Source organism: Cyprinus carpio, chromosome B10 (genome assembly GCF_018340385.1).
Source record: "Cyprinus carpio isolate SPL01 chromosome B10, ASM1834038v1, whole genome shotgun sequence".
NCBI classification, from domain to species: Eukaryota; Metazoa; Chordata; class Actinopteri; order Cypriniformes; family Cyprinidae; genus Cyprinus; species Cyprinus carpio.
In genome coordinates this window covers 18,950,810-18,974,143 of record NC_056606.1, presented here as the reverse complement: position 1 = coordinate 18,974,143, position 23,334 = coordinate 18,950,810, and the positions used below count along the sequence as shown (strand labels likewise).

At 39.9% G+C, this 23,334-nt stretch overlaps 1 protein-coding gene across 1 annotated transcript; it reads right to left on the bottom strand.

Moving 5' to 3' along the window:
- Nucleotides 1–2,727: 2,727 nt before the first annotated feature.
- On the bottom strand, nucleotides 2,728–5,013 carry LOC122138628 (trace amine-associated receptor 13c-like). Its single transcript, XM_042732037.1, has 3 exons — nucleotides 4,961–5,013; nucleotides 4,544–4,562; nucleotides 2,728–3,780 (listed from the first exon to the last, which is right to left on the bottom strand). The coding sequence occupies exons 1-3, from the start codon at nucleotides 5,011–5,013 to the stop codon at nucleotides 2,728–2,730; spliced, it is 1,125 nt and encodes a 374-aa protein (XP_042587971.1).
- Nucleotides 5,014–23,334: the final 18,321 nt, after the last annotated feature.

Genomic DNA, 23,334 nt, shown 5'->3' with positions numbered 1-23,334 from the left:
GATGTACCATTTTCGTGGTAATGCAATGTCTGATTTTAAAATGGGTTTTAAAGGATGAATTTTGAGATTTTAAGTTTTCATTCGATATATCATTTCTAAAGTGTGACAGAGAAAAAGGCAACGAAGAAGATTTTTTTCCTACATAATTTTTTAACAAAAAAACATTGGTAAAATATCTATTTAGGAGTCTTAGACCTTTCCAACGATATATAGTTTGTCATGATTAGATAAGGATTTAGTGAAGTAAACGTAGGCGTCCCGAATACGGAACGGGGTGACAATTAACAGGTTAAGAATACTTGCACATTTTATTTTCTATTCTATATTTAATTCTGCAGTATATATTTTTTAAAAATATTTTTTTTCTTACATTTTTATTGTTTACATTTATTTAATTCTTTCATACCTGTATTTATGCATATTTTCCTCTGTGTTAATGGTTAGTTTGACTCCTAACCCTAAGGTTGTGGAATTCTGAGTATGGGTCACCATACTTGGCTGTATGTCACGTCACTTTCACTTTCTATATAATCATGTATGTGATGAATAAAAATCTTGAATCTTGTTTACCAGTTCTATTGATCAATATTACAATTGTATGCAACTAACAAATCTGTATACTGCCGTACCTGTTATGCTTTACATTTGTTTTAATCAATCTTGTATGTGTCTTTATTGTATGGAATACATCAGATACGATGGATCGAACAGTATTTATGTTTAATATTTTAACTGCAATGTCATCATCAATTTCATATTGTCATTTGGTTGTTAAGGGTATACACTCACCTAAAGGATTATTAGGAACACCATACTAATACTGTGTTTGACCCCCTTTCGCCTTCAGAACTGCCTTAATTCTACGTGGCATTGATTCAACAAGGTGTTGAAAGCATTCTTTAGAAATGTTGGCCCATATTGATAGGATAGCATCTTGCAGTTGATGGAGATTTGTGGGATGCACATCAAGGGCAAAAAGCTCCCGTTCCACCACATCCCAAAGATGCTCTATTGGGTTGAGATCTGGTGACTGTGGGGGCCATTTTAGTACAGTGAACTCATTGTCATGTTCAAGAAACCAATTTGAAATGATTCGAGCTTTGTGACATGGTGCATTATCCTGCTGGAAGTAGCCATCAGAGGATGGGTACATGGTGGTAATAAAGGGATGGACATGGTAAGAAACAATGCTCAGGTAGGCCGTGGCATTTAAACGATGCCCAATTGGCACTAAGGGGCCTAAAGTGTGCCAAGAAAACATCCCCCACACCATTACACCACCACCAGCAGCCTGCACAACGGTAACAAGGCATGATGGATCCATGTTCTCATTCTGTTTACGCCAAATTCTGACTCTACCATCTAAATGTCTCAACAGAGTCCCTTGTAGCCCATCCACTTCAAGGTTGTGCGTTTTGTGGCTTAACAAATGCTTTGCTGCATACCTCGGTTGTAACGAGTGGTTATTTCAGTCAAAGTTGTTCTTCTATCAGCTTGAATCAGTCGGCCCATTCTCCTCTGACCTCTAGCATCAACAAGGCATTTTCGCCCACAGGACTGCCGCATACTGGATGTTTTTCCCTTTTCACACCATTCTTTGTAAAGCCTAGAAATGGTTGACCGGCCTGTCTGGCACCAACAACCATGCCACCAAAATTGCTTAAATCACCTTTCTTTCCCATTCTGACATTTAGTTTGGAGTTCAGGTGATTTTCTTGACCAGGACCACACCCCTAAATGCATTGAAGCAACTGCCATGTGATTGGTTGATTAGATAATTGCATTAATGAGACATTGAACAGGTGTTCCTAATAATCCTTTAGGTGAGTGTATATTGATGAGAATGTTATATTTTATTTCTGGAATTTATGTCTACATTCTGGAAATCTTTTTCTGTTTGTAAAGAGCGTGAGATTTGAGTGTCACTGTATATATACACTGTACAAACTGATAGAAGCCATCGCAGCAGCATGCTTCTTTAACTTCTTTCCAGGGGTACTACATAAATGTAAGAAGTGCTAGTAATACAAAGTTTGACAACTTTCAGCAGGATGCAGTTAAGTCCTCATGGGAAAGATTAGTTTTAAGCTTTTTTTGAGTATAGTCAGGGATTTGGCTGTTGGGGATGGGGTGGGGAAGATCATGCCACCAGCACTGGACAGTGAACGAAAATGTTTTAAATCTGATCTCTCTGATCTTTCTGGATGGAAAGTAGATGGATAAGATTGAGGTGAAGTAGGAAGGTGCGGAGATGATGGCCATTCTGTATTCAAGCATTATTGTCTTGAACTTGATGTGAGCTGTAACTGGTAGCCATTACAGAGGTGTGACGTGGGCTCAATGAAGACTAGTCATGCTGCTGTGTTCTGTATTAGTTGTAGAAGTTTGAGTGCACATGATTTTGAGAGTTTGAGAAAAAAAAACCCAAAAGGTTTATTTCATGATCATTTAATTTTTTCCCCAATACAATGTAAGTGTAAGGTGACAGAGACTGTGACTTAAAAATTACATACAGGTTTGGAACAACACAAGGGTAAGTAAATGATGTCCATTTTCAAAAGTTTGGCTGAACTTCGCCTCAATATTTAGTTATTGTTGATTATTTTATTTTATTCTTATATCTGAGTATGTGAATACATTTCCCATGCTGTAATTTTTGGAGATTGATCTCAGGGGGTGTCTAGGTAAAAACATAAAATAAAACAAATAAATCCCCACTGTAAGTCATTAAAGACGATCAGTAAAAATGTCCATCAGAGAGGATGCTGGCTGAAAAATTCTAAGAGTTAGAATATTTTTAACTGATATTTTGAACCAGTGGTAAAATAAAGCATAGACGATAGGATTCAGACCTGAGTTTATATAGATGGTCCATGTTAGAAATGTCAGTGTAGTGGAGGAGACTGTTTTTGTTTGAGAACAGATGAAGAAGGGAATCCAGCAAAGCAGATAAGCTGTCACAATGATTCCTAATGTCAGAGCAGCTTTGCTCTCAGTTTTCCTCCTCATTGAAATGTCCATTACACATTTTACACCATTCATTTGAGAGTTAATAACTCTGACTTGCCTTTGCACAACATAAAATATCCTCAAATATGCAGTGATGATCACAGTACAAGGAAATAAAAAAGACACTATTAAATCAACGAATCTCCAAGCAGGTGTCATCAAAACAATACACTGGCCATAACACAGTATTTTGTCTGACATATTAAAATATCTGTTACTTATTACAAACCAAATAATGTACACTGAACAGCAAAACCAGCAGAGACAGATGCTTATTAAAGTTTTAGTTGTAGTCATTTTCTGTGGGTACAGTAAAGGATGACAAACAGCCATATAACGATCCACAGCAATTAATACCAAATTACTAAGGGATGTAATATGGAGCAACCTAACGATGATCACAAACAGTCCGCAGTAAGTGTCTCCGAAATACCAACATGTCTCAATTTGCTTGATTCCCTCTATGGGTATCAAAAAAATTCCAACAAGCATGTCGTCCACAGCCAAAGAGAGAATGATTAGGTTGGTTGGAGTGTGAAGCTTCTTGAAGTGAGAGATAGAGATGATCACCAGCAGGTTCAGAAACACAGTCCAGGCTGACAGCAATAATACAAACATATAGGTGATATTACGTTCAAAACTTGAGCGTTTTCCCTTGATGCATGATGAGTTGATGGCAGGAAAGCAGTATTGAGTCTCATGATTCTCTGTCTCATTAGCCATGAGTGAGTCTCCTCCTGTTAGGAGTTTGTTCTGCTCTCCTTTACTGTGCTTTCATTTATGCAGTGTCTGGATCAGATTGACCAACCCATCTACCGCCCACTCTGATGCTGAATAATTAGATAATATTATTCTTTTACCCAACTTTTGATATGATGGATAAACAGTCTAAGATTTATTCCTTTTTAAAATATAATATAGTAAATCAGAATTAAATTTATTCTTGTAAGCATCAAATAAATTATTTATAATTAGTAACATGTCCATCACAAATCCTACTAACTTCTGTTCACTCACCACCAGAGGTCACCCACTCACTACATGGACTCTCACACTACACAGACTGTTCCACTATACCCTGGACTACATTTCCCATCATCTACTGCACTGTTTGAACACAACTGTAACCAATCACGTGCTCACCTGAAAACTATTACACACACTATATAACACCCACCCAGATTCTGCTGAAGTCGCCGAGTATTGTTCTGCATGTTTCGCTCTCCTAGTGTTAGCTGCTTTACTGAGCCATTCCGTGTTTTCTGATTATTGCCTGTTTATCTTGGATTAACCCTTTGCATTTCTGTTTCGGACTGTGTTTGCCATAGTGTGTCTGTCCATAGCACACTGTTCTGATTTACCGGACTGTCTTTTGATAGAGTTTTTTTTGTGATGGCCTGAATCAACCTCTAAGATCTGAGCTTAGACGCGAGGGCCTGCGTTCGTCACTGAGTTGTTTTTTGGACTTAGCTTTGTTGACTGTTGGCTGTTTATTTACCGTGGGTGTTGTGGAGGAACGCGACCCCGCACTCACTTGTGTAATGGCGGCCACACTAGAGCAAATTCACAAAATGTCGGACACAACAGTGCTCCGGTATGTCACAGCTGCCAATCATGAGTCAAGTCAAGTCACAGCTGTTCTTCATGAGTCAAGTCACAGTTGATCGTCATGAATCGAGTCAAGTCTCAGCTGTTCTTCATGAGTCAAGTCACAGTTGATCGTCATGAATCAAATCAAGTCACAGTTGATCTTCCAGAGTCAAGTCAAATCACAGTTGATCTCCCAGAGTCTGTCAAGTCACCGTTGATCTCCCAGAGTCTATCAAATCACAGTTACTCTTCCTGAGTCAACTCACGTCTCAACAGTTTGTCCAGAGTCACGTCACATCACAACTGATCATCCAGAATCACGTCACATCACAGCTGATCATCCAGAGTCACGTCACATCACAGCTGATCATCTAGAGTCTTGTCAGGTCCTTTCTGTTGCACATAGATCTTCATGGTCAGTCTTTCGGTATCCCAGTCTGGTGTCTAGTGTGAGGGATGCACCGCTGGTGTCTTCACGCACAGCTGGTATCCCCAAACCCACTCACTATAACCCTTCTGTTCCTGAACTAATTCCCTTGTTTGAAGCGCTTCCCATGATGGGGATTGCTTTATGTTGCATTTGGGCTGCGTACACCACCACAGAACTGCCTGATGCAGCGGTGCCTACTATGATGTTTCCAGTGGTGGTGGCTGATGCTGCAGATCCTCCCAAGGTAGTGGAGTTTGCTGCTGTTTCCCCAGAGGTGATGGCAACCGCTGCAGCTTCTCCAGAGGTGGAGGTGTGTGCTGCAGAAGCTCCCGAGGTGCCGGCGCTCGCTTCAGCTCCTTGTACCAGAAAGGTGGTAGCGCCCAGCAATGCACTCTCAGCATGTCATGGTCAAAGGAACCATTCTCAGGTTAAAAAGAATGTTAATGAATTTTCCCTATTTCCTGAGGGTACTGCTGTAGAACCTCCAGAGGTGGCGGCATCCACTGCAAAACCTCCAGAGGTGTCCGTAGTATCCACCTGTGAACTTCCTGCCTGTCCTGTCACGGCTATGGAGGCCGTCTGTGAATCCTCTTACTTCCCTGTCATGGCTATGGAGGCCATCTGTGAACTCTCTGCCTGTCCTGTCACAGATATGGAGGCCATCTGTGAGTTCTTTGCCTGTCCTGTCACGGCTATGGAGGCTGTCAGTGAACCTTGCTTTGCTCTGAACCGGCCGATGAGGCCATCTCCAAACTCTCATCCTGTTCTGAATCAACGTTGGAGTCTGATCATGAACTGTCAGTCTGTCCAGGATCAACCTATGAATCAGGATATGAATTCCATCTGTCTGTCCCATTTCCCCTAATAAGGCTTTTGTTGAACCGTCTCCCAAGAACAAAACAATAAACCCCTCCATCAGCTCCAATAGTCAAATCCAGAAACCAGAAACCCACACTGCCATAAAAACCATTCATGTACTGTCTGTAATGCCATTCCTAGCTAGCGAGTCTGTTTATGAACTGTTTACCTGTCCAGTTCCAGTCAATGAGTCAAATTTTGAACTGTCTTCCTGTCCAGTTACAATCAGCGAGCTACACTACACTACACAGACTGTTCCACTATACCCTGGACTACATTTCCCATCATCCATTGCACTGAGTATTGTTCTGCATGTTTCACTCTCCTAGTGTTAGCTGCTTTACCGTGCCATTCCGTGTTTTCTGATTATTGCCTGTTTATCTTGGATTAACCCTTTTGCCTTTCTGTTTCGGACTGTTTGCCGATCGTTGACCCACGCTTGCCCTAGGAATACTCTGTCTTGCCTGTTATGTACCTGTTTCCACAGTTTGACCCATGCCTCTTATGACCACATCTCTGTTGAAATAAAAGCTTGCAAATGGATCCGCACGTCTCTCATCTCGTCAGCCCCGTTACAACATCACAGTTGCATGTGTGTTTTTGTTAATAGCACTGCTTACACACACGTCTCTTCTTCCCTGCTCAACAGGAAAAAGTATTTAAGTGTAACACATTCTAAACATTCTCATTTATAATTTATATATCACTTAAAAAATGACAAAATTTAGTGTAGGTATTAAGACTGGTGTCATCTGGAATTGGTAAAATGTTGGAAAAAATATATAATTAGAATATCAACTTGCCTTAATTATGCATACACTGTTTACTGTGTGTTTAACAGCCTAGCTAAACAGCTGCCTTCCAACCATCATGCAACTTCTTAAGTGATGTGGAACAGTGCAGCTCTGCCTGTCACACAAACAGTGCTACTCATGCGTAGAGCAAAGAAGACCCAATTTATATCAAGCACTGCATTAGTTTAGGCAAGCCACGTCAGTACACCCATGACTTGACAAGTACCATTGCTACAGTGATCTTTTAAATTCACTCTCATTTATTTATCATTCTGCCACTTTTTTGCTAACTCTAGCTGCATTTAAACTCCCGCCTCCGGCCTCAGCTTTATCTTAGCTGATTAATGTCAGTGATTCTTGGCTTCTCAGGGCTCCAGACTGCGAATAAAACTGTCATATTTGGAACCAAACATATTAATTTGCGAGTGAAGTTTTTGCTGAGATTGCCACTGGCGATTATATAGTTTTGTTATGATTTAAAAATTTGCGTGTAATGCCATTTTTCCTGATTGTTTTGTGATTACATCTTTTGTTATGTTGACTTAATAAAAAGAGACGATGTGCATTAAAGATTTAGAGGAAAAAGAATCCTCATCTCTGCTGAACACCAGCATTGATGGCACACCTGCTAAAAGCAGCACCAGTTGTGCTGCATGAGAGAGATCGAAAATGGTGGCAACGTGACAACTAAAAGTGCAGAAAAGCAGTGTCTATTTCATGCACAACTTGAACAAACTACAACAGGTAAAGCTGTCAGCTTTGTGGATATTGGCAATATTGTTAACAATTTTTCTTTATAATCAATACTATGGCTCCTTGTCAAGATCTTTAGACAAGTTGACTAGAAAAATCTTTATTCGGGGGCAGGCCTACTTAGCACAAGGAAGCGCTCCATTTTTTTAATGAAATGCAATAATGACATTACGAAAATGCGACAGTTCCAAATCTTGTCGTTACTGCATTGCACGAGTTATGCATATAAAGAGCCATTTTTTTTTCTTGTTTATTATCATCTTAATTATTAAATACAGTAAAAAAAAAAAATCTGTGGGGGTGCTATGGGGGTGCTTTTGTTTTTCTTGGGGGTGCTGAATCACCTGCTAGCCCCTCCCTAGCACTGCCCATGTTCATGTGCTACTTTTCAGCAGCGGCCATGACAGTGTAACACAAAATAATTGCAAGAAAACCCATCTTTCAGTGAACTGTACATGATGGTTGCATGCGCATGCAGCATGCCTAGTGTAGTTGGCTTCATTAACAAGTGACTTATGCCAGTTCTTTGTGACTCACAAACACAAAGCTCACACAGCTAAACACAGTTAACTAACAAATTGTTTTTACATTTGTTCAAAAATCTGAAAATTACTGCTTCTCAGCTAACTGAGATATCCTCTGAGATATCTAATTCTGTCCATATATGTCTGAGATTCATCAACACACCAATCAGAATCTCTGCATCCTAACAGTGGAGAGAGAGAGAGCTGGATTAATCATCTGCAGGGGTTTTTACAATATAATTACAGTACCAGTACATCAGATGACAGAAATTTCATTATTCTATGTGTACAGTAAACTGTTGCACATTTTGTACACCCTCAAATGTGTAAGTTTTATTTGTAACCATTTTTATATACTGCATTTTTGCAGAACTGAGAAATGACTGGCTCGTGTTGTGTCGGGAGACCGAGAAACTACTATACTGAATACTGTAATGAAATTTAGCCAAATTTAAATTTATTGAGAGGATAGCCCCTTAACTCAACCCCAGACTACATTTCCCCAGCCTAGGAATCAATTACAGACTCCACCCGTTTCCAGTCAGGAGGACTATTTAAGCAGCACTTTTTTCACCCAGACATTGCTGAGGATTATTTGCCTGTAACTGCAATTCAAATATCATTCTTATTTTCCGAGTTGTTTCCTGTGTTTTTCTTGTTTTCTAGTTTTTTCCTTGCCTGATATTGCTGTTTTTGAATTATACATCTTAAACAGAATTTATCATTATAAAAAGCCTGCCCTGACCATGCTTGTCATTGGATTACTCTTTTGCCTTTGCCTTGGATGTTGCTGTTTGCTGGCATTTGACTCTGCCTGTTTGAACACACTCTTTATAATAAAGCCTGCATTTAGATCCTCAGCTTTATTGTCACACTTCAAAAAACACATACCAAGTTCATATACAGTTTTTATTTGCCACTTTTCATGTGCTTTTCATCTACTGCAAGATTTCTTACAGTAATAAAAATGAAAATCCAAAAATGTATACCCTAATGAAGTTTTTTATATCTGTTTTGTTTCATTTTAAACATCAATTTTTGGATATTGTTGTTTTTGAATTTTTCATTTTAAACAGCATTGATGATTATTTCATGGTGATGCAATAATTGTGAACACAATTTTATGTCAGGCCATAAATCCTCAAAAACTATGCATGGGTGCTTGCTTTGGTGTTGCCACCCCTCATAGACCCCATGTCATGCCTTTGCCACCCTAAAAATATATTTTTAGATCCGACCCTGCTCTGTACCACCTCTATAATACAAAATAAACATGAATGGACATCAAGAGGTAGGCTATTTTATAAGATAGCCTGTAATTGTTCTTTCAGTGTTTCAAACTCGTGTAAAGTTTGTAAACAATGCAATGTAGCAATATATTTACCTCAGAATAACCATCCGGCATCCAAAAGCTCATCAGTCAGCTAGAAAAATATCTATAAAGAGGAGCATTTTTATTAAATTCATTAACTATATTGCATATTTATATGTGTACTTAACCTATTGTAGAAACCATGCAAGGAGCTAAAGATAAAAATTAACATCCTATAAAATTGCATGTTACTTATGAAGAAAGACAGATGTGTTTAAGACACATGACAATATTTGTAGGATGAACTAAGGAGGAGACCAAACTACATTTAATGGCCAATTAATGCTGACATAGTTATGGATATGGTGACGGTACAGTATATAGTATATAGTTCTGTAATAAAAATGAATTAGGTGCCTATTAGCTATAAAGCATGTTTATTCTGTGGCACCTAAAAAATGAATTAGGTGCCTATTAGGTGCCTATTTTTGTTTCTTATAGGAGACAGTGGCTCCTTAATTTATTTTAGTATTATTTATTTATTTATTTATTTATTTTTTCTGGAGCCTGCTACTAGTGTAATCTTGTTTACCTGATCTATTTGTCAATTATATTAAGTCATCATAACGATGTTTGCAGCACAATATTTGACCAGAAGCGTTAAAATTATGGGTATTTTTGTCAGTTATGGCCAGGGCCATGTTATCCTAATGGGCAAGACACTAGGGGGCCTCTGAGACAATTCTCTTTTACGCATTAAATAGGGTTGCCAACCGTTCCGTATAATACAGAATAGTCCTGTATTTAAGGCATCAGAGAAGCATTCCATATGAAAGCTATACGGAACGCAGTTTGTCCTGTATTTGCAGGCATATGTCGAATGACCTCCTAGACCATTAAAAATAATAAATGAATTATTATTTTTATAAATCATTGTTTGAATTGCGAAAGTAGCCACTCCAGGAAGGCTTTAAGACCAAGTGGAATCCTCTGCCGCCTAGTCGCTCATGTTTTGATTTCTGCAAATCAGTTTGGGCAAATGCAGAGACGGGATTATTGATCATAAGCACAACATCCAGCTTGAAAACATACAATCTACCTGAGGGAAGGCGCCTTTCACTATTGTAAGGTAATGTTGTTAAATACAGAAACAAAATTATGCATTTTTAAATTTTAACATCTAGCATATTATTATAAAACTTGGACCTCATTACTGAAAAACATATTCAAGCACCAAAAGCAGCCTACACTCTATACAGTATGTTTTCTTTCATTGACTTTTTTTAATTTTCATGCATTCATAGGCTACATGGTTGCAAAAATTTTTTAGTTAAGTGCCATTGTTTAAAAATTCTTTATTGACTGATGTTTCATAGACATTCAATTGTGCTTTCAAATGTTATGCCATATTGTATGTATGTCATTTCACAATACCCACCTCCTAAATTATTACACCTATGTGTACAATTCCATAGTGACATTTTTTATATGAGAGATGAGGATTAGCCTAAGCCTTAGCCCAGGGCCCCGCAAAGGCTTGTGTGAGTCACCTGTGTCTGTGCATCTCTCTCTACAAAAAAATTAAGCTGTGTTTAGTCAGTTATTCAGACAAACCTTGGTATAATCATGATTAATTGCTTCCAAAATAAAAATATGTGTTTCCATAATAAATGAGTTAGACATGTGCCGGTATTCTGTAATGCGATATATCACGATAATAAGTATGCACGATATTGTTATCAAAATACCATGAATAATTATTTATTACAAATTATTAAGAATTTTGCATGCATTTTAGCCCTTTTCCTGGACATAGCACAGACAAGTCCTATTTAATTTAAAGACGGAGATTAACTGATATAAACAACCATGGTAGAAATGTAACTTTTTTCTGGATTACAAGTGACACATTCACTTTAGAATTGCGATTGGGTTGTATTTAATGGTGCTAAATTAAAAAATGGTGCTATTTAGTATCTTGTCATTAGTGGCAATAATCAAACAATACACTCTCTATTTGTGAGCGTATTATGGTGTTTTCACTAAAAAATAAAAATAAAAAAAAATTTATTTTTTTTTTCAAGAGATTTCTGGATTTATATTGATCACATCACCTTTGCAGTAAAAAAAAAACACAGTGTGTGTGTACTCGGGGTAAAGATGAATCACTTAGACACTTGCGTAAACAATGATTTGGGTCTTAATCTTAATTCATTCCGCATATAAATACAGTATAAAAATCAATAAAATCATAACTTGTACTCCACGCTCGGTCCACCTTTCGACAAAAAGACGTTTTATGAAGGCCTCTCGTCTCTATTACTTTGATGCTTGTCAAGACGCGCTTACACCTCCTGCTGGTGAAGACGATTTACAGCAGATGAATGCATTATGCTCGGTAATCTACTGATTTTCCTGCTGTTCCCGGATGTGAAACGTTGAATTTACTGTCGAATTTTAACCACTGAATTTTGGTGGAAGCGAATTGTATTTAAAGCGAAATAAAATTTGGACATAAGAAAAGTGTTTGTTGAATATTATTAGGTTGTATTTTTTTAAACAGATCGAATATTGTGGAAGTGAAATCTGAAAGGTGAATAAAGGATTCTTGAATTTTTGATTATAAAAATTTGTTTGAAATGTTTTTAATTGAAATGTATTTCATGGCTTAAATTTACAACCATGTGGGATATCAGCCCATAATAATGCAAGACTTACAAATCAATGCATGTTATATGCAAGTACGGTTAATGCAATGCATATTTTTTTGAACCTATTGTAATTCAATCAAGCTGCTATTGTAATGCCTGTGGATGCCATAAATCTGATTGAGACATGTTGGGTTTGGGTATAGTCATTCTTTGTAATGCCTGTGGATGCCATAAATCTTACCCATAAATGTACCCACACAAAATAGTCATTCCAAAACTGCTTCTTTCTGTGTCTCTCTGCAATTTAGTTTTATTTTTGCCATTGATCATTATGTGGCTGTGTGTTACCCTTTACTTTACCCTTAACAAAATAACAATGACTAAAACTGTAATAAGCATCTGTCTCTGCTAGTTTTCCTGCTTGAGTAGCAATTTTGCTTTTGTAATTATTAGCAGATATTTTGACACTCCACACAGAAAAGACATGCTATGGAGGGTGTTATTGAATAATTATTTTTTCTTTGAGGATTGTTGATCTGTTCATATCTTTTCTTATTCCTTGAACCGTGATCAAAGCTTTATATTTGAGGATATTTTATGTTGTACATCTGCAAGTATGCACTCCTGTATTTTGGGGATTACTATCCACTCCTCAGATACTCTCATCTTCACCCTTCACCCTTCTACATCCTCTGTCCATACTCCTCCTGAGTTCTTTTGAATCTATTTCCGAATGTGTCCACTCTTGACATGCAGGCCAATTACTTCCTAAAGATCTGCTCTTCCTTACAGAAACCGGAAACCGGCCACAAGATTCAGCAACATCAGCAACCAGATGTGGAATCTCCGATGAGACTATCAGGCCCTTGGCCACTGGCAATCTCGAGCATACCACGCCTAAATCCTCAACAATATCAAGTTCTCCGTCAAGCCCAAGCTTACCTCAGCTCTTCCCAACTTAGGGGGTCCTAATTGTCTGTCCTAACTATACAAACGAGGTGATACCCCCATCCCGAGTCTCTCTGGGCCATTAATTCCAGATCAACCTGACCATCATATCCCCTTTACCTTTTCATCCTCTTCCAACTCATCCCTAACATTCTGGACAATGAACTATTATTTTACATATTTGGTTGTGTTGTGGTCCCTTCTTGTGAAGCTGTATTTAATTAAGGTCAAATTCTTTTTCTTTTTTTCAGTGTAGCTGATGGACATCAGTGATTTTAGACTAGCAGTGTAATCTTAATACTAGGATGGCGCCACCGAGTTTGGACGCTGTCCAGGTCGCTCCGCTTAGATTGTGCTTTTATTTACTTTTTTACTTACTTTTACTTTCTCTTTTAATACACATAACATCTGCACTGATCATTTACGACAAAGGAACACTTTTGGACATTGGACACTGCTTCACTGACCTGTTTCAGGACACTTTATCCTCCAACCCATAGTGGCCATCTGAGATTCTCAGGAGTGCAGAAATGAATAATGGCCACTTGAATAACCACCCGAGGCGACAGATCAAGAAACACTGTGGGAAACGAGCTGGGATTCGCAACAGACTGAGGAAAAGAGCTCACAGTCCTCATCTACCGAGCATTCTGCTCGCCAGTGTCCTATCTCTGGAGAATAAGATGGACAATCTTAGAGCCAGGTTAAGATTTTAACGGGACATAAGGGACTATAACATCCTTTATTTGTCTGAAACATGGCTCACGACCTCGGTGCCGGACACTGTTGTAACACTGTCTGATAACTTCTCTGTTTTACGGATGGACAGAACAGCTGAGGCCGGTAAATCCAAAGGTGGAGGAGTGTGTTTCATGATTAACAAGAAATGGTGTGACTCCAGGAATATCTCCACTCTGTCACGCTCCTGCTCGCCTCATCTGGAACACCTATCCATTATTTGCTGCCCATTCTATCTACCCTGGGAGTTTTCATCAATCACCGTTACTGCTGTTTACATCCCACCACAAGCAGACACTGGCTTGGCTTTGTCTAAGCTTCAAAATGCGCTCAGCAACTACACAAAACAAACATCCTGATGCTGCTCTTATCATCGTTGGGGACTTTAACAAAGCCAACCTCAGGCAGGTCATGCCGAACTTTTATAAGTATCCTGTCCAACCAGAGGACCGAAAACACTGGATCATTGCTACTCTCAGTTTAAGAATGCCTACAAAGCCCACTCACTACCGGCTTTTGGCAAATCAGACCATGCCGCCATTTTCCTTACACCGGAATATAAACAAATGCTCGTTCAAGAACCCCCAGTGAAGAGAGTAGTAATGCTCTGGTCCTCCCACTCAGAAGCTATGCTACAGGTGGCTCTTCATGACGTAGACTGTTTTGGGCAAGTTCATCTGATGTCAGCGAGTTCACAGATGTGGCATTAAGCTTTGTAAACATGCTAGCCGAGCAAGCAACTGAAACAATAACTATAAGGACCTTCTCAAATCAGAAACCGTAGGTAGAGAGAACAATCCATGCTGCAGTAAACAAACGCACTGCCACATACAAAGCTGGTCTTTTGCTGGAAAACATAAACGAGTACAAAGCATCGTGCTATGCTCCCTGACGCACAGTAAGAGCCGCCAAACTCCGATACAGGGAACGAATAGTGTCTCATTTTCAGTTCAATGTCTCCCGATGCATGTGGCAGGGACTAAGGACCATCTGTGCCTTTGGAAATAAATCCTCTGCAGAGGTGAGAGCTGAACAGCGCGTCAGGAAGCAGCAGTCAGAGCAGCGATAATCATGTAATCACCGTGTCGGAGGACGAGGTTTGGAGAGCCCTAAAGCAAGTGAACATCAGGAAAGCAGCCAGACCTGATAGGATTTCTGTCCGTGTTCTGAGGTCCTGCGCTGATCAACTTGCTGGTTTGTTTACATCCATCTTTAATGATTCCCTTGCTACCTTGGTGGTTCCCACCTCCTTTAAAAAATCTGTCATCATCCCTGTGCCTAAGAACAATAAACCCTCTTGTCTGAATGACTATCACCCAGTTACCCCCACATCAATAGTCATAAAGGTCTTTGAGGGACTGGTAAAGAACTACATTTGCTCCTCCATCCTGGATTCTTTTGACCCTCTTCAGTTTGCCTATCGCCCCAGTAGATCCACTGAAGATGCCATCTCTCACGTCCTGCACTCTTCCCTCACGCACATTGAGGGCAACAATGGGAACTATGTAAGGCTGCTATTTATCGACTTTAGCTCAGCTTTCAATACTATAGTCCCCATCAAGCTAGATTCTAAACTCATAGACCTCGGTCTAAACTCTTCACTCTGCAACAGGATTCAAGACTTCCTCACTGGCAGACCTCAAGTGGTGAAAGTAGGCTAGTTCATCTCCAGCTCCATCACCCTGAACGTAGGAGCCCCACGGGGCTGTGTGTTACGTCCTGTGGACGTATTTGTGAATTGTGCGCTCTTGGGAGAGTGATTTCACCTACTGGGCAAGTTAGACATTGCATGTGTTCTTCTCCTGCTCTTTCTGTCTCTCTCTGTTATAGATCGCTAATTGGATTCCAGCTGATGTCCATCATTCATCAGTACTGAGTGAATGCTACAGAGATCCAAGGTGTATAAGACGGCTAAGAAATAATGTTGGAGGACTGACGGCTACGCGCTCACTCTTTGTCCTGATCCAGATGGGTGTTATTTTGTGTATCTCAGTGGGACCAAGTGTGGTCTTTATTATCTCTGAACTTTGTGAATTAACTTGTTAATTACAAACTATGAGAGTGTGTGTGAACGTTATGGTGGGTGTGTTTTTATGATTCTTTTGTGTTATTTTCTAATTTATGTAAATACCTTTGTTTGTCTTTCTTAGGAAGCGGTAGGGAGAGGGTGCCATTTGTTTTGGATATAAACTTTTGTTTATGTTTATGGTAGACAGGGAGATAGGTAAGACTCTGTCATGTATTTTCTTTTGTTTTAGTTAAGGTTATTTAGAGTTTTTGTGTTTAGCTAGAGGGTTTTTTTGTTTGTTATGTTGGCCTGGCCCTCTCCTGAAGATTTGCTTCCTTTTGTTATTAATAAATTAAGTTATTTGCTTAATTTAGTGGCTGTGCTTTTCTGGATCAGGGGATTGATGTGACCGTCAGACTTTTTATTTATTTACATTTTGTTACGACTTCATTTAACCCCTAGACTAACAGTGAGGTTTGTAACAAGTGGGGGCTCGTCCGCTCGTTTTTTTTTGAGAAGTGAGTTCGTTTATTTTTCGGATCGCAAATTGGAAGTTTTGCTCTGTTTGTCCAAGACTGAAGTCTGTTTGTACGATCGTGATTCGATGGGTCGCGGTTTGTGTATGGTGAGTTTTTCTCTCTTCTTCTAACGTTTTGACTGTTTTCATTTGTGGGTGGGGAAGGAGTAAAGAAGGGAAACGTGGAAATAATGGAATTCGATTTGGCAGCGTTTACTCTCATGCCCACGATTGAGGTCTTTAATAGATGTAGAAAAAAAGATTTGGTTTTAATTGCGGAATTCTTCAATATTAGGATTGAGAGGGAGGCCACTAAACAAGTGCTTAAACAAGATCTTCAGGAGAAATTGACAACTGCAGGTATTTTACCTAGACAATCTGGTGATGAGGATGAGCTGGCAGTGGATCCTAAAGAGGCAAGTCCAAATTTTGATTCTGTGCCTCAGGATCCAAAGATTGCTTTAAAATTGAAAGAGATGGATCTCTTAATTAAGAAGCAAGAATGCGAGGCGGAGATGATTAGGTTTCGTATATTAGAAAAACAGGCGGAAAGAGATATTGAGATCCGTAAATTGGATTTGGAATCTGAGCGGTTGGCCCAAAGGCCAATTCCAGTTCCACGTATTCTGAGTAGTTCCATATCATCACCCGTAAATAGCACTGGAACTGAAGATTTTTCTAGATCTACTGCGAGTGATTCATTTGACGTTAGTAGGTATATTAGACTGGTACCTCCATTTAGGGAGGCTGAAGTCGATTCCTACTTTGTTGCGTTTGAGAGAATTGCTAGTAAACTAAAATGGCCAAAAGAGATGTGGGCTTTGCTGTTGCAATGCAGTCTAACAGGGAAAGCTCAAGAGGTTTGCTCGGCCTTACCTATTGAAGGTTCCCTTGACTATGAAACGGTAAAGTCTGCTGTTTTGCGGGCATATGAGTTGGTCCCAGAGGCTTATCGGCAGAAGTTTCGGGGGCAATATGAAAACAGTCAAACAAACTTTTGTTGAATTTGTGAGAGAAAAGAGAGTGCTTTTCGAAAAGTGGTGTCTTTCTAGCAAGGTTACATCCCTGGAGGAAATACAGGAGTTAATCTTGTTAGAAGAGTTTAAAAATTTGCGTTCCGGCTAACATTGTTGTGTATTTAAATGAACAGAAGGTCACTTCTCTAGCTGATGCTGCAATTTTGGCAGACGAATTTGTGCTGACACACAAGAATGTTTTTTCTTTGGGTGCAAATGTCAAAATGCAGGTGGAAAATTCGGTGCAGCGTGTTGCACGTCCGTTTAAAAATGAAGTGACTCGTAAATCAAATGGGGGTGCTGACAAGCGAGTTTGTTTCTTTTGCCTAGATTCAAATCATCTAATTGCGGATTGTAGAGCATGGAAGCAAAAGAGTGGTGCTTCTAAGACTAAAAATGTTGCACTTGTTGATTTTGTACAATCTAACACTGATAAAGAGATGTATCAGCCTTTTTTGTTTAGGGGTACAGTCTCGTTATCGTGTGATTCGGAGTTTAAGCCTGTAACAATTCTGCGTGATACGGGGGCAGCTCAATCGTTTATATCTGCAGGAATCTTGCCGTTTTCCGATACTACTTTTACTGGTCAGGAAGTATTGGTACGTGGAATTGAGATGCGTTGTGTGAATGTACCACTTCATATTGCATACTTGAAATCTGATATGGTTAGTGGGGTAGTCAACTTGGCTGTGCGTGAACAGTTACCTGTAGAGGGTGTTGACTTGATTCTGGGGAATGATCTTGCAGGTGGCCTAGTTTTCCCTACACCTATTGTGACCCGCATGCCTAATACTTCCCAAAACGATGATTTAGCTGATAAGTTTCCGTCTGTGTTCCCCTCTTGTGTGGTTACTCGTGCTCAAGCACAGAAGTTTAAAGAAATAGTAGATCTGTCAACCTCTTTTATAGCTAATGATGTGCCTAAGACTGTGGAATGTGCTCTGTTTATACCACCAGATTCTGATGTTGATGTACCTTCTGGAAGGGAGGAGGAGGGTGAAATGGAGCCTTCCTTGAAGGTGGGGGAGAGACTCTTTAGCTGTTGCACAGAGAGCAGACCCTTCCTTGGCCAAGTGCATAAAGGCTGTTGAGAATAGTGTCCATGATTCTAATTCAGGGGTGGTTTACTTTTTGGGAGGAGGGCTTGCTGATGCGCAGATGGAAACCACCAAAGGAAGAGCTTGGCTGGCAGGAGGTGCAGCAAATAGTTTTTGCCATCTACTTATCGGCAACAGGTTTTGAAACTTGCCCATGAGAATTTTCTTTCTGGACATGTTGGTATAACTAAAACTTATTACCGCGCATTTCTAGATACTTTTTCTGGCCTGGACTTAAGAACTCTATTTCTAAATACTGTAACTCATGCCATGTCTGCCAGATGGCAAGCAAGCCGAATCAGAAAATTCCTCCCGCACCCCTTTGTCTGATTCCTGTTGTAGATGATCCATTTGACCGGACTGATTATTGACTGTGTCGGACCACTGCCAAAAGGGAAAGCAGGACATCAGTATATCTTCACAATAATGTGTGCGACCACCCGTTTTGTTGAAGCAATTCCATTACGTACATTGAGGGCTAAGGTGGTGGTAAAAGAGCTTCTTAAGTTCTGTACAACGTTTGGATTACCAAGGATTATACAGAGTGATCAGGGCTCGAATTTTACCTCCAAGGTTTTCAGGCAGGCTTTAGGGATGCTGGGTATTGGCCACCAAATGTCTAGTGCCTATCATCCCGAATCCCAGGGGGCCTTGGAAAGGTTTCACCAAACCCTCAAAGCGATGTTGCGACGTTATTGTATCGAGACTGGTAGAGACTGGGCTGAGGGTCTTCCTTATTTGATGTTTGCAACCAGAGAGACTGTACAGGAGTCTCTTGGTTTCAGCCCTGCTGAACTCGTGTTTGGGCACACTATGCGGGGTCCGTTAAAATTACTAAGTGATCAGTTGTTAAGCCAGCCATCTAGACCTGTGCCTGTTGATGAGTATGTTACCTCCATCCGTGAAAAGCTAGGTAAAGCACGAGACCTGGCTAAGTTACATCTGTCTGAAACTCAGGTAAAAATGAAAGAACGGTTTTGATGTAAAAAAGTGTAAAACGAGACTTTTCACCTGGTGATCAGGTTTTAGTTTTGCTGCCAATGCCTGGGTCGATTCTACATGCCAAATTTGCTGGTCCGTATTTGATTGAAAGGAGGTTGAATGAGACCAACTATGTTGTTGCTACACCGGACCGAAAGTGCAAGAATCGTGTATGTCATGTGAATCGCCTTAAAGCTTATGTGAGTAGAACATCATCTGATAACAATAGCAAGCAGGTTGATTCTCTCTTAACCTGTGCTGCTGCTACTGTGAGTATAATAGCTACGTCCTCTACGGACGAGGATGAACTGCAAGGCGGAGGCTTTCCTATTTCTCCCACCCGCCTTCAGAATTCTGCTATATTACAAGATCCCTCCTGTTTTCTTTCACATCTGACTGCAGAACAGTCTCATGACTTGTTGGAGTTGTTGAGTACTTTTTCTATCTTGTTTAGTGATGTCCCCGGCAGAACATCTGTCTGTGCTCATGACATTGATGTGTGGAATGCCAAACCAATAAAACAACACCCTTACAGACTAAATCCACGAAAGCGGGAAGTTATAAAAGTAGAAGTTGACTACCTGTTAAAAAACATGGTATGGCCGTGCCCAGTCAGAGCCCATGGAGCTCTCCCTGCTTGCTGGTACCTAAACCAGATTCAACCTTTCGATTTTGTACGGATTACCGTAAAGTCAATGATGTAACAAAGCCTGACTCCTTTCCTCTTCCTAGAATTGAAGACTGCGTGGATAAAGTTGGTTCAGCTAAATATGTACTAAGTTGGACTTATTGAAGGGATATTGGCAGGTGCCCCTCACTAAACGAGCCTCTGAGATATCTGCATTTGTAACCCCTGATAGCTTTCTACAATACACCGTTTTAGCTTTTGGGATGAGAAATGCACCTGCTACATTCCAGAGGATGATGCATCAAGTTCTTTCGGGAGTCTCAAATTGTGAAGTGTACCTGGATGATATTGTGATTCATTCAGATGATTGGGTACAACACTTAGAAACACTCAGAGAAGTTTGTAGTCGTTTAAGGACCGCTTCATTGACACTAAATCTGGCAAAGTGTGAATTGCTAAAGGTACAATTACCTATTTGGGTAAGCAAGTTGGTCAGGGACTGGTAAAACCAATTGATGCTAAAATAGCAGCTATTCTTCAGTTTCCTGTTCCATCTAATAAACGTGAATTAAGACGTTTTCTGGGGATGAGTGGTTACTATCGAGCTTTTTGTTCAAATTTTTCCACCTTGGTCTGTCCACTCACAGATCTCCTCAGTATAAAACGAGAGTTTGTGTGGTCTACCGAATGTCAACTTGCTTTTGAAGCAGCAAAGGATCTCCTTTGTCAGGCTCCTGTTCTCTCTGCACCTGATTTTACAAGGACTTTTAAATTACAGGTGGATGCGAGTGACAATGGTGCTGGAGCTGTATTGTTACAGGAGGATCAAGCTTGTGTTGAACATCCTGTCTCCTATTTTTCTAAAAAGTTCATTGGAGCTCAACGGAATTATAGTGTAATTGAAAAGAGGCCCTTGCACTGTTGTTAGCGCTCAAGCATTTTGATGTGTACCTGGGTAGTAGTATTAGTCCTATTGTGGTATATACTGATCATAATCCCCCTGGTGTTTCTCTCTCGTATGTCAGGGGCTAATCAACGGTGTTGGAGGGTGGTCTCTTACTCTACAAGAGTACAGCTTAGATATTCGTCACAAGAAGGGGGTGGAGAATGTTATGGCAGATGCCCTTTCAAGAAGTTAAGAGTGGTACCTGATTAATGTATTCACCATCTAGGAGATATTTGGGTCGACGTCTTTATTTGTTTCTTATTTTTATTTATTTATTTTTGCATTCTTAGTGGTGGGGGTGTTACGTCCTGTGGACGTATTTGTGAATTGTGCGCTCTTGGAGAGTGATTTCACCCTACTGGGCAAGTTAGACATTGCATGTGTTCTTCTCCTGCTCTTTCTGTCTCTCTCTGTTATAGATCGCTAATTGGATTCCAGCTGATGTCCATCATTCCTCAGTACTGAGTGAATGCTACAGAAATCCAAGGTGATAAGACGGCTAAGAAATAATGTTGGAGGACTGACGGCTACGCGCTCACTCTTTGTCCTGATCCAGATGGGTGTTATTTGTGTATCTCAGTGGGACCAAGTGTGGTCTTTATTATCTCTGAACTTTGTGAATTAACTTGTTAATTACAAACTATGAGAGTGTGTGTGAACGTTATGGTGGGTGTGTTTATGATTCTTTTGTGTTATTTTCTAATTTATGTAAATACCTTTGTTTGTCTTTCTTAGGAAGCGGTAGGGAGAGGGTGCCATTTGTTTTGGATATAACTTTTGTTTATGTTTATGGTAGACAGGGAGATAGGTAAGACTCTGTCATTTATTTTCTTTTGTTTTAGTTAAGGTTATTTAGAGTTTTTGTGTTTAGCTAGAGGGTTTTTTGTTTATGTTGGCCTGCCCTCTCCTGAAGATTTGCTTCCTTTTGTTATTAATAAATTAAGTTATTTGCTTAATTTAGTGGCTGTGCTTTTCTGGATCAGGGGATTGATGTGACCGTCAGACTTTTTATTTATTTACATTTTGTTACGACTTCATTTAACCCCTAGACTAACAGTGAGGTTTGTAACACTGTGTCCTAGGTCCCCTGCTCCACTCTTTCTACACACATGCGTGTCTTCCCACAGCTCCACATCTATTATCAAATTTGCTGATGATACTTCTCTCCTAATCCTAACAAAAAAAAATAACTAATTCTCAAACCCAAAAAAAGAAAACAAACTTACATCATGGTGCCAGGACAATTGTCTCTCTCTGAATGTGAGCAAAACTAAAGAGCTGATTGTTGACTTCAAGAAGAGACAGCAGCAGCCCTATACTCCTCTTATGATCAACGGGACCCCTGTGGAGAGGGTGAGCAGCTTCAAGTACCTTGCTGTAAACATCTCCGAGGACCTGACTTGGACTACCCACATTCAAACACAGGTTAATAAAGCCAGGGAAAGACTGTACCATCTGCGACAGCTGAGGAAATTCAGGGTCTCACCAGCAATCCAGAAAACATTCTATTCAGGGACCATAGAAAGTGTATTGACTCATTGTATATCAGTGTGGTATGGGAACAGCTCCAGTCAAGACTGCAAAGCCCTGCAGAGAGTTGTGCGCTTAGCTGAGTGCATCTCAGGGGCTGCTCTTCCCTCGCTGCAGGACATCTGCCTCAAACGCTGCAAAAGCAGAGCTGTTAAAATCATCAAGGACTCCAACCACCATAGTAACTGTTTTTTTCACTTTGCTGCCATCTGGTCAGCGCTTCCGTAGCCTAATGGCTAAAACTGAGAGACTTAGGAGGAGTTTCTTCCTCCAGGCATCAGGCTCCTAAACTCAAAACCAGCCTCTTAACATCTACATGTCTCCACTTAATAATCACTTAATCAGTAAGATATTCATCATTTTCTACCTCATATTGACATATCGACAGTGTCACAACCTATTTACACATTTACCTCTTGTACATTCCTGTGTATCTTAATATTTAAGACTACAGTATACTTTCATGCACATTTTATTTTGTATTCTATATTTAATTCTACAGTATACATTTTTAAGAAATATTTTTTCTTACATTTTTATTGTTTACTTATTGTTATGTATATTTTCCTCTGTGTTGTATTCTTTAATAGTTGCACTGTCCATGGAGCGGACCTGACTTACATTTCACTTCTAGTTATATATTCTCTGGGGGAAGTCGTGGCCTAGTGGTTAGAGAGTTTGACTCCTAACCCTAAGGTTTTGGGTACGAGTCTCGGGCCGGCAAAACCCCCAACTGCTCCCCGGGCGCCCTGCTCCGGGTGTGTGTTCACTGCTGTGTGTGTGAACTTTGGATAGTTTAAATGCAGAGCACGAATTCTGAGTATGGGTCACCATACTTGGCTGTATGTCACATCACTTTCACTTTCTATATAATAATTTACATTTACATTTAATCACTTAGTAGACGCTTTTATCCAAAGCGACTTACAAATGAGAACAATAGAAGCAATCAGACCAACAAGAGAACAACAACAGTATACAAGTGCCATGACAAGTGTCAGTTA